This window comes from Triturus cristatus, chromosome 11 (genome assembly GCF_964204655.1).
Source record: "Triturus cristatus chromosome 11, aTriCri1.1, whole genome shotgun sequence".
NCBI classification, from domain to species: Eukaryota; Metazoa; Chordata; class Amphibia; order Caudata; family Salamandridae; genus Triturus; species Triturus cristatus.
Genome location: NC_140594.1, coordinates 278,322,539 through 278,339,047, shown reverse-complemented (window position 1 = coordinate 278,339,047; position 16,509 = coordinate 278,322,539). Strand labels below are relative to the sequence as shown.

General features: G+C 45.6%; 1 protein-coding gene across 5 annotated transcripts in view; it reads left to right on the top strand.

The window, feature by feature from the left end:
• The window catches only part of LOC146784025 (SEC14-like protein 2), a 418,275-nt gene that overhangs the window by 117,002 nt on the left and 284,764 nt on the right, over positions 1-16,509 (top strand). For all 5 annotated transcript variants that reach the window (XM_085635841.1, XM_085635839.1, XM_085635840.1 and 2 more), the window contains 2 exons: positions 6,284-6,359; positions 8,585-8,628. In XM_085635841.1, coding sequence (XP_085491967.1) covers positions 8,617-8,628 — 12 coding nt within the window. In that variant the 5' untranslated portion in view covers positions 6,284-6,359; positions 8,585-8,616. The remainder of the gene's footprint in view (positions 1-6,283; positions 6,360-8,584; positions 8,629-16,509) is intronic.

The following is a 16,509-nucleotide window of genomic DNA, read 5'->3' as shown; positions in this document are numbered from 1 at the left end:
CAGCTGTGCACGTGCATGTGATCGTGCACTCAAGGTTTAGGCCAGCCAAAAGACTGTGGGTAGCACTTTGAAAATCCCACATATAAAATGTCTCTTCGAGCCTTTGGCTCGCGAGACCTAAAAAAGAAAAGGACTAGTATGGGACAGTGCAAGGGAACCACACTGCAGCACACAGACAGCTGCTGTGGCTCCATGTTGATGGGGAGGGGGGTGGGGGGTGAATAGGCTGAGACTGAAGTAGCAGACACCCACAAGAACAGGTCATGCCATGTAAGCTCAAGGACTTAAATCCCAGTCAGCAAGTGAGCCCTGAAGGGAACATTAAGAGGGAAGGCAGCTGAGAGCCAGTGGCAATTGAAAACTGAGTATAGAGAAGTGGACTGCAGGACAGGAAAGGCTGCTGCGCATCAGCCCCCATCTCCCCCCCCCCCAGTGGAGTTTAGTTGTGCACTGGCAGGAAGGGAACCTTGACGGGAAAGGCTGCCATGGGTTTGTGTGAAGGAATGTAGTGGCAGCTAGTGGCCATGGGTGGTCACAACAGCAGTAAGCACAACAGTAGAGACTGCACCTGAATGGAGGGTGTGGTTCAGGGCAACAGCCGCAGGGGGCAAGTCCCCGCAGGGCTGAAGAAAGAGCGTGGTATGCGCACCCAGTGGCAAAAGGATGCCACTGGGTGCGCACAAGGTGCCAGGAGGAGTGCCCTCAAGTGACAAAAGGAGGGCGCACAGTCAGAAGTGCGTTGAAGACCAGATTCGAGAAAATGACAGTACCGGCTGGAGACTGAGAGTGAGAGCCCTGAGAAGAAGAGGGCCCAGGTTGTCCCAAGGGGTGACAGATACTGTGAAGCCAGCCCAGTGGAGGCTGCAAGGAGAGAGCCACATCAGTGTAGAATGGAGGCGTCAGGAATGCATCTTCAAGAGAAGATGACCTGTGAGAGGTCAGAGAAGATGACCTGCAAGAAGTCAGAGAAGATGACCTCCAAGAGGTCAGAGAAGATGAAGATTGACTTGAAGTTGAAGGATGAAGACCTAGGAGAGGTCGTGAAAGTAAGAAGGTCACGACAAGGGTTCTGGTCACTGGACAAGGAGAAAGCATTGTCCTAGGGGTAGGTCATGTCCAGGGAGACCCGTATGAAGTACACGTCACATGGAGAGGCTTGGTTATAGAAGAAGAGTAAGACAAGATAGGACCAGACTGTAACACAAAGTGAAAGCCAAGGAAAATGAAATTGTGTGGCATGAGGCCACCACAGAAGAATTCCAAAAATAGAAAAGAAAGAAGTGCAAAGTGTGTGATCAGACATCTGGCACACCACAAGGTACAGAAGACGACTGAGTGAAAGAACATTGGGAGCGAAGCACAGTACCCCTGTAACATCTGTGGCACCATGAGAGGCTGGCTGTCCAGAAGTCTTCGGTTACACCAAGCAAACCTGGCACCTGCAGATGAGAGCAAGCTGGACAATTGGTACTATCCACCTTTGGGGTCGCATGGGAGACTGGATTGTGGTCCTGCTCGAACGTCCTGAGTGACCTTGGACATGGGATCTAGAAGAGGATCCGACCACTCCACACCAGACCGTGGCGATCCAGGGGCAAGGGCCTCAGGGATTACCGGCGATAGCGGGATCCTGAAAAGAGAGATGAGTATACACCAGCTCCCCACAAGTCCCAGGAAGACGGAGATCTCTTGTCGTAAGCTGGGTCCTCCAAAGACCATCCTATTAATGCTGGTGCACCAGAGTCCGCATGGCAGGAGTAGGCTGATCTGGAAACAACTTCCCTCCAGGTGGATCGAGGGATTTGTAGGTGTACTCTTAGCGCTTCCTCCACTATCCTGGTGTCGGGTTCTATAGTGCCGAGACTGATTTCCCAGGCAGAAGTACCCGTTCCCCAGGAGCGAAGAGGGAGCCCCTCCCTTCCCCAGAGATACAGCCTCCCCAGTGACTCGTATACACACTAGAGTAATGCAAATATCTCCAGAAAATGAAGAGACCAAGGAGGACTATCAAAAAATACCCAAGCGCCACCAGTATGGAGAAGGTCCAGTCCAATTAAACACGGGAGTTCTACATAAAAATGACAAAGAAATAGAAAGGCAGCATTAACCTAAGAAACAGATGTCTAGGGATTATACAGCACAATCAAAACTTAAACAGGGAACTTAGGTTGTGTATCATCCCACACTTACTTGATGTAAGACTGGTTGTTGTCTCAGAAGACGATTCATAAAAGTTCCAGAGGCAGGTCTCTTGTTCAATCTAAAAGTAGAAAGGCAGAGGGTGTAGTCTTTCTCTCAGCCAACTGTATAGAAAAATGAACAAGCATTTGCAATGCATTAGGTCTCGCATTTACGAGAGTTTAAGCTATTGGCATTGTAAATGACAATGCCTATTATTTTTGTTTTTAAAACATTAATAAAAGGCATTGTTAATTACAATGCTAATAGCTTAAACTCGCGTAAATGCGAGACCTATTGCATTGCAAATGCTTGTTTCTGTTTGTATTTAGAACTTTTTTCCTCCGTCCCGAGGCTGCACTTTGGAATAGGAAAACGTTAGTAAAAGACTACATTCACAGGGGAATAAATGAAAAGAAGGCGAGGAGAGGGTAAGGGTGATTTGTTGAAAGCATGGTTTTCTGCAACTGAGAAGCTAGACAGAAAGAGGGAATAAGAGGAAACAAGTAAAAGTGAGCAGTAGAAAGAGAAAGCTTGTGGAAAAGTTAATATAGAGGAAAGGGATATGAAAAAAAGTAAATAGGACAGAGTTACATAAATGTGACTGTAGAAATAGATGTTAGAAAGAGAAAGAGCCAAAGAAAGGAGTAGTGTGCGGTGGAACATACATTTAGTAATATCGAAAGATAATGAGGAAATTGGAGGAAATTGGAGACAAGAATAAAGAAGTAATAGTGAGATATAGAACAGAGGGAATGTCAGAAAGTATTAAAAGGAAAAGTGCTGGAAGATGAACAGAAAAGAGGGTGTAGGGAAAAGCGCAAAGGAGTGATTTTCAAAAAGCGAGATCTAACAAGCAAGAGAGGAAGAGGAATGGCGAAGAGGCTGATGGCGGCAGTGGGATGTCAGGAGTGCTGCGCTATGCCTTTGCCCTTGATGAATGAAGCTTACTTATTTGCGTTTTACATTTAAAATATACATTTATTTTTCCTTAGTGATTTTGAATACATTCTCCTTATAGAGACAAGGAAGTGGATCTATTATTCCACAAGTACATGGTATAAATAAAACATACATCAAGGGCAAGTTCTAATGTCCAAGCACTACTCAGGTTCACTAACAGCTGGAAACAGACTCTGCAAATTATACACAATTAACATCACGTTGACTAATGGCAAAACTTCCAAACACACACATGCAGCCACACACCCAGTCGTCACACATGCTACCATACACACACATAGCCGCATGTTTACTCTGATGCATACATAGACATCAAACACAAGCAGTCTCACGCCCACCTGTTATGAAACTATCAATCACACACACGGTCACACGTCCATTCGTTAGAGAGCTGCTGTAAAAACATAGCCACATAGTCACTTTCACACATACTGCTAGAAACACAAAAGCACACAATCACACACAAAAGCAGCCACAAATCCAATTGTCATAAAACACGTCCCATATTACATACACAGCCATACGTTCACTTCTCATACATGCTGACACACACACGACCCACCTATAAACACACACACACTGTTTCTATCACTATCGAGCATAAAAGTGAGTTATTCGCTGTCCTGTTCTACAGCAGGGCCCTGCCCTAGCAAGTTCCCGAGTACTCCCCATAGGCTTTAGGATCTGGAGGGGGAAGCTGCGACACCCTCTGTACCCACACCTCACATGCAAGGAATGTCACCTATTAAATACAATTTTAGGATTATGTTTGTTTCTGCCATACACACATACACACCGTGTCTTGCAACAGCCGACGAATTTCAACAATGTTTTTGTAAGCTAAGAGTGCGTGCAGTTTCAGAAGGCACAATAATAGGTTAAGTAAAAAATACACATGCATTAAGAAAACTGGCATGCTTTACCTAAGAAAGAAACAGTCCACCTCTGCAGAGCGCACGGCTCAGTTGCGAAGCCTGCAAATGCTATCCGTGAAACGATGAGGATGCAGGGGGAATTTGCCGAAGATCACACTACGCCGAGTGGGTCAGCCGGGACTGAACGAACAGCTGGCTCAATTGTGCAAGTGCGGCCCTAGAAAACTGGTATACGCAAAAATTGAGAAGAGAGCGGTGGCTTTTAAATATCGACTATGAGCGACGCCTGGGTGCGGTTTGAAAATAAAGGACCCTATAGATGTTAGTAATGGTATTGCGTTTGGGGGCAATATCGATAATAAAAACAAGCACTAACGAGGGGCGACGACGGCGGGAAGTAACCTTCCCCATGAAAAGTGAAGGACTTCGGGAGGGGGCGGGGGGGGGGAACAAAAGGAAACAAGCGGAAGTGATCGCGTTTGCGATCAAACATCAAAGCGGCAAAAGTGAAAGTAATCGAGCAGAGCATTAAAGGGCTGGGTGAGAAGGGAGGGGGGAACGCAATGAGCAGAGGAGCAGCTGTGCACGTGCATGTGATCGTGCACTCAAGGTTTAGGCCAGCCAAAAGAGTGTGGGTAGCACTTTGAAAATCCCACATATAAAATGTCTCTTCGAGCCTTTGGCTCGCGAGACCTAAAAACAATCCTAGGGCATACGTCTGCCCATTCTCCAAGGTGTAGTTCTTGAAATTGTGAAATAACCACCAGTCGATCCTGGGACTAGTGAAAAAGGAATGCGTGATACCAGTCAGCTGATTATGAGCGTTCCGGCGATCCAACAGAGCTTTAATGCCAAAAAAAGAGGACATAAACAATAGAGGCTGACTCAGCGCCTCATACGCGTCTGGGAAGGCAAGAAGGTGGGGGAAAGTAGTGTGTCCTGCAAGGGAGACGGTAGCGTGAGGGGAAATCAATGTGTACTCGTGTTGATTAAAAAGGGAAATGGCTGCGCGTCCAATGAAGAAAAAGAAAACGCTCCGATAAGGAATGCAGTGCGTTCTCGCGCTGTAGCTTAGTGTCTGGAAAGCGTAGACTGCACGCAGGACACGAAATGAAGCACAGTGATAAACAGAAGCGCGTCCTCGCGCTCAGGGAAATATTAAAAAAAGGAATACAGCTTCTGAAGCGCAAGCAGCCACTGAGACACCAGCGATAATCCGTAAAACAGGATTTTTAAACAGGTAATCCAAACAGTGACTCCAAACAAGGGGCAGGGCAAGGTTCACACAGAGGAAAGCCAAGCACTGAGGCACAGCAGCTGAAGGCTTAAGAACCTCCCCGTCACCTGACCAATCCCAAAGCAGTATGAGATGGCACACAACCAACATCTCTCCCTGAGCATTCTGGGAGATGTAGTTTACACACGATGCATGAAGCCTGACGCCTAACACCTGGAGTATGGCATTGGAGTGACACGGCGAAGTACACCCAGTACAGTGGAACCCTGGTGAAGAGGACCTCGGGGGCATTCTGTGAGAGGGGAATACCTGTGAGAGGGGCATCCTGGTGCGAGAAGGATGTCTGTAATTACTCTACCATTCAGCAGCTGGAAGCGCTGCTGCCTCTGTGGAAGACTCAACAACAACCAGGATGTCATCCGTTGTCGGAGGCTTGAGGTTCATGGAGCCAGGACGTATTTGTGAAGATGTAACATCCTCCAGATTCACGACCACTCCACATGCACTGTCCCCGTAAACTGTGCATATAGACTTTGGTTGTAAACTTTCATACCTTGAGTCCAGGGAGAAATGGATCAGCAGTGCACCACTGAACTGTGCCAAGTAGAACTGGTGATCCTAGCTGCAGCTGTACCATTGTCCTGTTCTGAAAGCAGCTGAATAGATTCAGTGGAAGTTTTCTATTGTTGTTTTATTCTCACCCACAGGTTGGACTTGTTGTTCCAGTTTTAATAAAGTTTGAGAGGGATGTAGTGACTTGCTGGTCACTGTTCTAGTCTTTGCTGTGTCAGCCACTCCCCGGGGGCTGGCTTACACTCCACCCCACGCCCACCCAACTCAGCCGTCACAGGACATGTGACCCTGGTAATAAATGGGGCCGGGTGCACGTGCCCTGGGCCAGTTCCACTAACTATATTACTGTGTCTGTGTTGTTACTATTACTTCATGGGGGCCTAGAGCCCCAGAACTGTACACCTTCAACAGCCCTTTCTGCACATTAAACCGCCTGCTGCACTTTCTGTCTCCTTAGTTCCAAGAGAATATCAAGGATGTGCTGCCTGGACTCCCAGCCCAGGACGATTATTACCTCCTGCGATGGCTCAGAGGTAAGCATTGGGGAGATGTAAGTGTGATAGGAAGAGGGAGAGGCGGGTGGTGTGTGGTGGGTGGGGAGGTGGGCGGAGGGAGCAGCAGTGCAGACTGTCTCCCCAGAGATGATTATTATTACTATTCTGTTAAGCGCGTGACTACCCGAGGTTGTCCTGGCGCTGAGCTCACAGTTAAACAGATTGTACCTAGAATAATGAAACAAATGTGTTTTTGAGACATTGCAGAATTTGAACTAATTCGGTTCAGACCCAGTGGGGGCCGCCACAATTCCATGCTTGGGCAGTAACTACTGACAAACCGCGCCCGCCAGTCTTGTTTTGAGAAAACTAGTAACGACCATCAACTTGAGCGAGGCTGAGCGAAGCATCCTGGGGGGTACTTTTTGAACAGGGTGTAAATATAATTCATATACAGAGCCGAATAAAAGGCTTTATGGGAGAGGCAGAGGGCCTGGAGCCAGCGTCTTTTATGCATTGGGAGCCAATGACGTTTTCTGAGATGCATAAATATATATTTTCAGATTTATGGAGACCAAGTACAAATCTGGCAGCAGCACTCTGGATTAACTTCAATCTCTGTTTAAATTAACCTTGAAGGCTAACACACAATGCGTTGCAGTAGTCCTGCCTGCTAATAATCAATGCTTGAATCAGCAGCTGCCTAGATGACTGTGGAATAAATGGCTGAATCTTTTTGAGTTCCTTCATGACTAGGAAGCAGTATTATATTATTTGAAGGCCATCTACTAGTGCCCCTTGTTTTTGTACTATGTGTTCTGGCAGGTGCAGCCGGCATGGCTTGCGGGTGGCGGGGTAGTCATAATTAAAAAAATATATATTTTTTTAAAAACTTAACTCGAGGCTGGGTCCAGCGTCTTCTCGGCTCCTGCTCTCCTGCCTCCGACAGGCACATGAAGCAGGCAGTCAGGCTCCCTCCCCTAAGCCAATCCCAATGCTACAGCAGCGTTGTGATTAGTCTGGAGCGTCATAACACGGCGCTCAGCCAGGGGCAGAAGGGGTGGGCATGTTCTCCATGCAGGCTGCAATGCAGCCTGCATGGAGAACAGGGGAGTGCGCATGACTATTTTGGGCGGAACAAACAATCTCTGTGCACTCAGGAGTGGGCACACCACTCCTCTCCTGCCCTGCTTGAAGAGCAGAGAAGCCCCACCTACCCGCAAAGCAAACATAAAATGATAATAACTAAAAGTTATTACCATTTTATGTTTTTGCTTCTCGCACTGTGAAGGAGCCGCCGCTGTGTTCTGGTGGGATCACGTGTAGCTTCCAGGCTGGGTGCCGCTAAGTACTTTCTTGGATTCCATAGCATGCGCTGTATTGTTCTTAATGTATTGGAGCCTTAACTTCCAAGCTATGCGTTTTCAGCACCTGGTGTCTCCTTCAGCATGCCGTATGTGTTCCTCTGCCCTTTGGTAATGTGAAGGCAGGAACTCCTTATTTCTTCGCCATAGAATCTTTTCTGATATCCATGGATACTAAATATCTCAGTCTCCCTTTAGATTCATCAAAGATTCCTATGACTGAGAACTAGTTTTACAGGCAAAAAACCTTTCCTTCTTCCATGCAATGGCCGGGCCATCAGCCTGTGTGATTTTCAAGCTGCATAATGATGCCACTGTCTGTGGCTTTAAAGATGTGAGTACCCCAGTGCCATCCAAGCCATGTATTCCAGGCGTGTCCAACTGCTTCCAGGGTGTATGCTGTTTGTCGACCACGTTCACAATAAGGCCATGTATTGGTAACACCCCGTTGGGCATAGCATGGACAAGATAACTAAAGTTAACACCTATTGGGGTTGGTGGGTGTTTTTTTGGGTTATAATGTGAAGCAGCCAACGCAATGTGGATGGTGTTGAGGGTGTTATTTCGTGCCAGTTACTGCACCTAACTGTAGTTGCGTGGTGTTGGGAAGCTGTTCTTGTGGACACAATTAACCACATAACTGTAGGCGATTTGCTCATAAATGGTGCGTTCTTCTATGGGTCACACGCGGTCTATTCACATTAGCCCTGGGCTTGCTGCCAGACCGAGGTAGCATGAAGCATGGGATTTAATCATGATTGCTGGTTGACAAAGAGTGAATAATGGATAATAAACTGGAAATGAGGGTAACTGAAGGCAGATGTTTCATTGGAATTGACCTGCCTAAAGTCTCACAAGCTGCTGCTATTCCCCCAGTTAATCTCTATTCTTATATTTCAGCCAGAAACTTTGATCTGCAGAAATCCGAGGCCATGCTGCGCAAGGTGAGATCCTATAAGTATGGGAAACGTACTCTAGTATGTACAGTGTTTCTTTCAATGTAAGCCAGAGTTAATTTATATTTCTCCAAACTGTAATACAAGAGCCAAGGATATTCGCCCCCTTCATACCCTTCATACCTTTAATTCAATAAATCATTTGTTCTTTCATTACTTCAAGCGATAAAATACAACCAACCAATACATTTGTTCCAAAGAACATTTTCAAGGTTGAAATATTATAGAGGAAAATTAAAATCAATAAATACTATGTTTATTGTCTTTCCTTTGAACTATCTGATATCTTAATATAATCTGTGCAATACAGTTCACCTTTTTCAGTTCCACTTCTGCTTCCCTTTTCTTTCTTTCTAAATGAGTTACATTTTGTTTTCGAATTTCAGTTACCTTTATACTGTTTCAAATTCAGTTATTAAAGTGTTGCGGTAGGGTCCTAGTATACGTACTTCAGATTAGGCCTGGGCAAAATTTCCGTTCCGTTCGCGGAATTTGCGATAATTTGGCATTTCCGCGTTCCGCGGAGAGCGTGGAAATGTCAAAATTTCCGCATTCCGCAGCTTTGCGATAATTTGGTTCTTGCTCGCGCTGTAAAATAATACATTCTCGCGCGCGCGCGATCGCCTTACCTGAATCCCCGCGTTCGCCGACAAGTTTTCCCGATCCGGTCGCGTTCTCCATGAGATGTTGTATTGTTTTAGCCATTTGCGCTGTCTCGCGACAGTTCGCGTCCGCAGTGACGTCATGCGTCGCGCGATCACGTCTTTTTTCTCGCGATCATGCACCGCGAGACAACTGAAAACAAGATGGCCGCGCCCGCGAGCAACCACAGGGGTAAGTTAGCGACCCGCAACCATGCAAAAAATATCGCGAACGGGCGGGATAAAAACTTCCGCATCTTCGCGATATTTCCGCTTGTTTGCGGAGATTTTTAACATTTTCGCGATAATTTGCGAAAGTCGCTTTCGCAAATTCCGCCCACCCCTACTTCAGATAACAAGAACAATTGCTAAGAAACTTAGATGTCGTGTAGTTCTCATATTCTTCTAACATGTAAACAGCAGTCATTATAATCCTTGATTTGTGTCTATTGGTTTTAAGAGGGTCACTGTTTTTATTAATTGATTATATAACCCTAGGGAACACTTTATTCATCTTTTGGATGATCATTTCTTTTGAACATACTGCTATTACATCACTCTTTTGTCTTCTGTACACATAGATGGATTTCATATTTTTATTCATCCAATGGGTAACCAATACCAATCATGCAGATCAATATGTGTCATGTCCTCTCCCGTTTCACCAAACCATTAATTATAATGGACCTAATAATCTGTCAATTTACTTAAATGTATCCTTCCTAATCGAACCCCACAGTATGTATCAGTCCAATACACCAATAATGTCATAAACATGTACGGTATTGTCAGGATCAAGGCATGAATGAATGTGTCCTGAAATGCATTTAGATAATTCCCACTCTGTGATAACATAAGAACTGGACCCAAGCGAACAACATGTATTCCGTTGGGATAGATTGTGCGAGCGATATACGTTTAAGTGAGACTCCCTGGCAGTGCACGAGTTGCCTACATTTTTGGGAAGCAAATTATTTGGAACCCCACAATTTAACCTAAATAGAACCTAAACCCAAAATATTGTTGACAAAAAGCACAGTGGTGGTCTCACATACTTGATATCTGTACCTGTGATCAGACTGAATTTAGGAAGAGACATTCGTCATTCTCCAGTATGATCACAGATTTCGATCAATAGCGCATAATTGGATGGATAATAAACATTCACTGATCCTTAACCATCCTATGACTGTTGTATGACAGAACCCTGTATGCATTTACCACACATGCCTTTACACCGCAGTCAGTACCCCGACTGAGACGTTGGCACGCATTTCTTTAACATGCAAGTCGTTACTATGACTTGCCTTAGGGGGTTCACTGTACTTTTTGAATAGTATAAATTACTATTCCAACTCCAGTCAGTGTATCAGTAGATAAGGTGTTGGAATTCAACACCAATCCAACAACGCATCCCCTAAAGCAAGTCGAAGTAACGACTTGCATTGTAAAGGAACACGTGGTAATGTCGGAGTACTGACTGCGGTGTAAAGGCACATCGTTTCATAGACTTCGAGGTGAAGGATGTCCCCTCCCCCACCCCCGAAGGGTGCGTTTCCAACGCCTCCTTTACCATCAGACTGCTGGAAGAAAAATCAGACCCGCTTTACATGCTTTCCTTAACTGTGCCAAACTCAGTCAGTATAATATTTTGACTGACAGCAGTATTGCATATCCAAACTAACAAAACCAGCCTGTTTAAATATTTGAAGCATGCAGCAGTTGCTTGGCAAAAACATGAGAGGGCTGTAGATGGTTTAAACTGGAGGGATATAGCATCTACACATCGCAGTAATTGTGGCATTGATAAGGGCAGTGCGATGTAACTGTACTTCAGCCGACCTAATCCTTATTTGAGATCTAAGGTGCAATTTTGGTCCTTGGAAAGAAAAAAAAAAATTCTGAGCCACAGTTAAGCCTTTCATCCTTCTGCTCCTCCTCCATGCGTTTGTCTCTAACTCATGCAAGCTATGGGGAAAACACCCTATATACGCGGTCATTACCACGCAATACCTTTACCAAGGTGCGCAACTGCCTTTTCCATGAACTTTTTTACCACACATATACATTTACCATGCATGTCTTTACAACGAAAATGTAAGTATGTCACAGGTAAGTGTGCATGTACATATATATAAAGGGTATTTTGGGGGCTAAGGAGGTAAGGGTTTTTGGGCGGCAAGGATATTTTTAAGGTTTAGGGTGGGTAGGGGTATTTAAGTGGTGAGGGTATTTTTAGGATTTAGGGTGGTTAAGGGTTTTTCGGCAGCAAGGGTATTTTTAGGGCTTAGGGTGGGTAGGGGTATTTAAGTGGTGAGGGTATTTTTAGGGTTTAGGGTATTTGGATAGCAAGGGTATTTTTAGGGTTTGGGGTGGGTAAGGCCCATTGGGTGGCAAGTGTATTTTTAGTGTTTAGGGTGGGTAGGAATTTTTGGGTGGCAAGGGTATTTTTAGGTGGATGTATGTCGTTACAACGCACACTTTTACAACGCATGCACTTACAACGCATTTTTTACAACGCATAATCCATTACAACGCATGACATTACAACGCATGACACTACAACGCATTTTTAAAAACTACCTTTACAACGCATTTCCATTACAACGCATACTACCTTTACAACGCATACCATTACAACGCATAATATTAAATTGCATTTAAGGTAAGTATTAGATAGTATAGGGGTAAAAGTTACTTTTCTAACTCCAGAGGGTGCAACAGTAGGGTAAGTGTTGGATAGTATAGGGGTAAAAATTACTATTCTAACTCCAGGGGGTACAACAGTAGGGTAAGTGTTGGATAGTATAGGGGTAAAAATTACTATTCTAACTCCAGGGGGTGCAACAGTAGGGTAAGTGTTGGATAGTATAGGGGTAAAAATTACTATTCTAACTCCAGGGGGTGCAACAGTAGGGTAAGTGTTGGATAGTATAGGGGTAAAAATTACTATTCTAACTCCAGGGAGTGCAACAGTAGGGTAAGTGTTGGATAGTATAGGGGTAAAAATTACTATTCTAACTCCAGGGGGTGCAACAGTAGGGTAAGTGTTGGATAGTATAGGGGTAAAAATTACTATTCTAACTCCAGGGAGTGCAACAGTAGGGTAAGTGTTGGATAGTATAGGGGTAAAAATTACTATTCTAACTCCAGGGGGTGCAACAGTAGGGTAAGTGTTGGATAGTATAGGGGTAAAAATTACTATTCTAACTCCAGGGGGTGCAACAGTAGGGTAAGTGTTGGATAGTATAGGGGTAAAAATTACTATTCTAACTCCAGGGGGTACAACAGTAGGGTAAGTGTTGGATAGTATAGGGGTAAAAATTACTATTCTAACTCCAGGGGGTGCAACAGTAGGGTAAGTGTTGGATAGTGTAGTGTAATATTATGCGTTGTAATGGTATGCGTTGTAATGGTAGTATGCGTTGTAATGGAATGCGTTGTAAAGGTAGTTTTTAAAAATGCGTTGTAGTGTCATGCGTTGTAATGTCATGCGTTGTAATGGATTATGCGTTGTAAAAAATGCGTTGTAAAGGTAGTGCGTTGTAAAAGTTGCGTTGTAAAGGTTGTTCCCCTTTTTAGGTTTTGGGTGGGTAAGAGTATTTGGATTTCAAGGGTATTTTTAGGGTTTTGGGTGGGTAAGGGCTATTGGGTGTCAAGTGTATTTTTAGGGTTTAGGGTGGGTAGGAGTATTTGGGCGGCAAGGGTATTTTTAGGGTTTAGGGCGGGTAGGGGTATTTAGGTGGCAAGGATATCTTTAAGGGTTTGGCGTGGGTGAATGTATTTGGGTGGCAAGGGTATTTTTAGGGCTTATGGTGAGTAATGGTATTTGGGTGGCAAGGGTTTTTTTTATGGTCTAGGGTGCGTAAGGGTATTTGGGTGGCAAGGGTGTTTTTGGGATATAGGATGGGCAAAGGTATTTGGTGGTAATGGTATTTGTAGAGTTTAGGGTGGGTAAGGATATTTAGGTGGTAAGGGTGTGTTTAGGGGGTATGGGTATTTGGGTGACGATGACCATTTTAGGGTTTAGGTTGTGTTAGGGAATCTGGGTGGCAAAGGTATTTTTAGGGTTTAGGGTGGCAAGGGTATTTAGGGTTAGGGTGTGTTGGGTGGCAAGGGTATTTGTAGGGTGGATTTGGGTATTTGGGAGGCAAGGGTGTTTTTAGGGTTCAGGGTGGAGAAAGGTATTTGTGTGGCAAGGGTATTTTTAGGGTTTAGGGTGGAGAAGGGTATTTAGTTGGGGCGTGGCCTGGCGCCGATGTAGGAGGTCGAGGATTCCGGAGCTCCTCAGTGGCCTCCCTCTGTTGACAGTTATCCTGAAGATTACCGGGGCCTCTTACCTCTAAGAATGATGGGGAATGCCTGGTGAGACAGTGGGTGCTCCCTTGAAGTCGGGGGCCTGCTGGTGACAGAGAGCGGATTCCTTCTTCTCCCCGCTGTGTGACTGGCAGCGGCACCGCAAGATGGCGGCAGAACCTGGCCGCTGAGAGCGCTGTGGCCCGTTGCTCTCTGGGGGCCGGACTTTGCCCTGGGCATCGCTGGGGGCCTAGGAGCGAGTCCTCCGTGGAGGCGTGTGGCGGATGATGGCGGAGCTGACCCAGCGGCGATTACTACGGGCGAGGCGCCGCGACCGGGGCTGATGCCTGGCCTTAAGATGGCAGCCCCGTGACGGCCGGGCGAGGAGACCTGCACGGCGCGGTGACTGCGGTGAGGGTGCCGTTGGTGAGCCGGCGGAGCGGGCCTGCTGCCTGCCTCCCACTTTGCTTTACTCTGCTGTGCTGGTGGACGCTTTCAGGAGTGGGGGGCACGGCGGACTGGAGGCGACGAGAGCCGGCTGGCGGAAAGAGGATCCCTTATCTGGAAGTGGGCCTCGCTGCTGGTGGCGGAATTTGCCCGTGGTCCCGCTGGAGCTGCTGGTGCCTGGGGTCTTGCTGTCCTCAAATTTCAAATTTATTTATTATGTTTTGGCTCTCAAGAGGGCCACATAAACGTATACAATAGACAACAACAAATACACAAAAAAATACAAGAATTTAAAAACAAAATTCAACCCGTCATAGCTATACATCAGAAAATCAATCTAACAAAGCCGGACAGACAAAATATCACCAGGGATATTAATAAATAGCTAAAAATCCTTTAAAAAAGTTAAAAATATAAGAACAGAACATTTCGTTCGGAGGACAATAAACTGCATGAAGGAAATCCTTTAAAGTGACAATGCTAAGGCGGATACAAATTACTTTTAGCCATCGATTGCGCAAATTACGTAACATAGGACAAATCAATAATACATGCATACAGTCCTGGGTGTTCAGTTTACATAAATTGCACAAAGCAGAAGTGCCATGCCATTTGGATAACAGTAGATTAAGTGGAATTAAATCATAGCGTAACAAAAACCAAAACCTACGTATCCCATGCGGTAGATTCCATAGGGCATAGGGTTGTGGCTGTTTCAACCTATAGGAGGAGATGAGAGGTTCCACATTCCTTTTATCACTAACTGATTTTTTATCGGAGCGGAAACAAAACTCCCACGAAGCCTCCTTGAGGACATGTTTTAACTGCGTGGAGGAGTAGGAGAATAGAACACCTTCATCAAGTTTCAGTATCTTTACAGCCCTTCTAAAGTTGCTTACGAGTTTAGAGAACTCTTTAAAATTGCCCAAAAGTTCATTTTTGAGGAGAACTCGCAGGGTGCCATCTCGCGCTCTAGCCAAACTGGCCACCCATCTTATTAGGGCGCATAGACCCTGAACCCAGGAACTCCTGAGTCCAAAGTCAAGCCTACAGGCGGCTAGTGGGCAAGCATTGTTTAGACTCGAGAGGGATCTTAAGAGTTTCCCCTCAATCTTATGGCAGAAGTCCCAGTTTTTCACCTCTATTAATTCAATACCATACAAGATAGTTGCGGGGATTTTTACTCTAAAAACTTCTAGAAGACTGGAAAAGTGTCTTTTCCCCGTTGCATGGTATAAGGACTTTAACCCATTGCCATGGGCAAGAGCTTTGCGGGAGCAGTGCTCTATATGGAGTTTCTCACTCATATTGGCCGAAAATATTTTTCCCAAAAAAGTATAGGAAGTTACGACCTCCAATCTATGCCCTCCAATAGCCCAACCGTAATTTGTCGAGCGGCACTTCTTCTTACCAGCTATACACATCACTTTACTTTTGGTAATATTAATCTTCATGTAATGCTCACCAGCGAAGGCCTGTAGAGCCTGTAGCCGATTTGCAAGACCAATTGGAGTCAAGTCAAGAATCAGAACATCATCGGCATACATCAGGCAAGATATTGGAGTCCCTCCTATCATCGGGCCAATCCCCTCACTGGCAGACACGGCAGCAGGGAGGTCAGCCGTATATAAGGAGAACAAAAGGGGTGCCAATAAGCAGCCTTGTTTAAGGCCATTCCGAGATGGTATTTTGGCCGAAAGCCCCCTTTCGCCCCCCATTAAGACCCTGCACCAGGTCTCAGTGTGCAGAGCCCGCACCAGTTCCAACAGGGGGGTAGGGACACCAAGCGTCGCCAGTTTTCTCCACAGCGTTCCACGATCTACTTTATCGAACGCTGTGGAGAAATCAATAAAGGCGGCATATACCACTCCTCCTCTCACCTGGACATATTTATCTGTGATCACCTGAAGGGCAGTCAGGTTATCTAGCGTACCATGCTCCCTTCGGAAACCAGTCTGTTCAAACGGCAAAATATTGCCGTCCTCGACCCAATCAGAAAGAGATCTAAGGAGACATTTCGCAAAGACCTTTCCGATGGAGTCGAGGAGTGCAATCAGGCGGTAATTACTAGGGCTATCCCTTATACCCTTTTTAAAGATAGGGACCAAAATACTTCCTCTCCAGGACACAGGCACAAATTTGGAGAGATGGCACGCCTTAAACAAGGGGTACAAAATTTTGCTCCAACTTAAGGGATCTTGTTTGAGGACCGTCATAGGAAGCTCATCCGCTCCCATGGCCCCAGAGGGCCGCATATTTTTTATAGCCGTCTCGATTTCCTTCTCTGAGGGAAGGAAAACCAGGTCTTCAGGGGCAGCATATATGGAATTATCAATACCTGTGGTCCCGTTCCCTGCATAGAGCTCTCGGATATGAGAGGACCATACCTCTTCTGGTATAGGAATGGGGGTGGGGGTATGGCGCGTACCGCATCCCTTCCCAATTATTGCCCAAAAGTCTTTAATATTACCATGTACAGCAGATT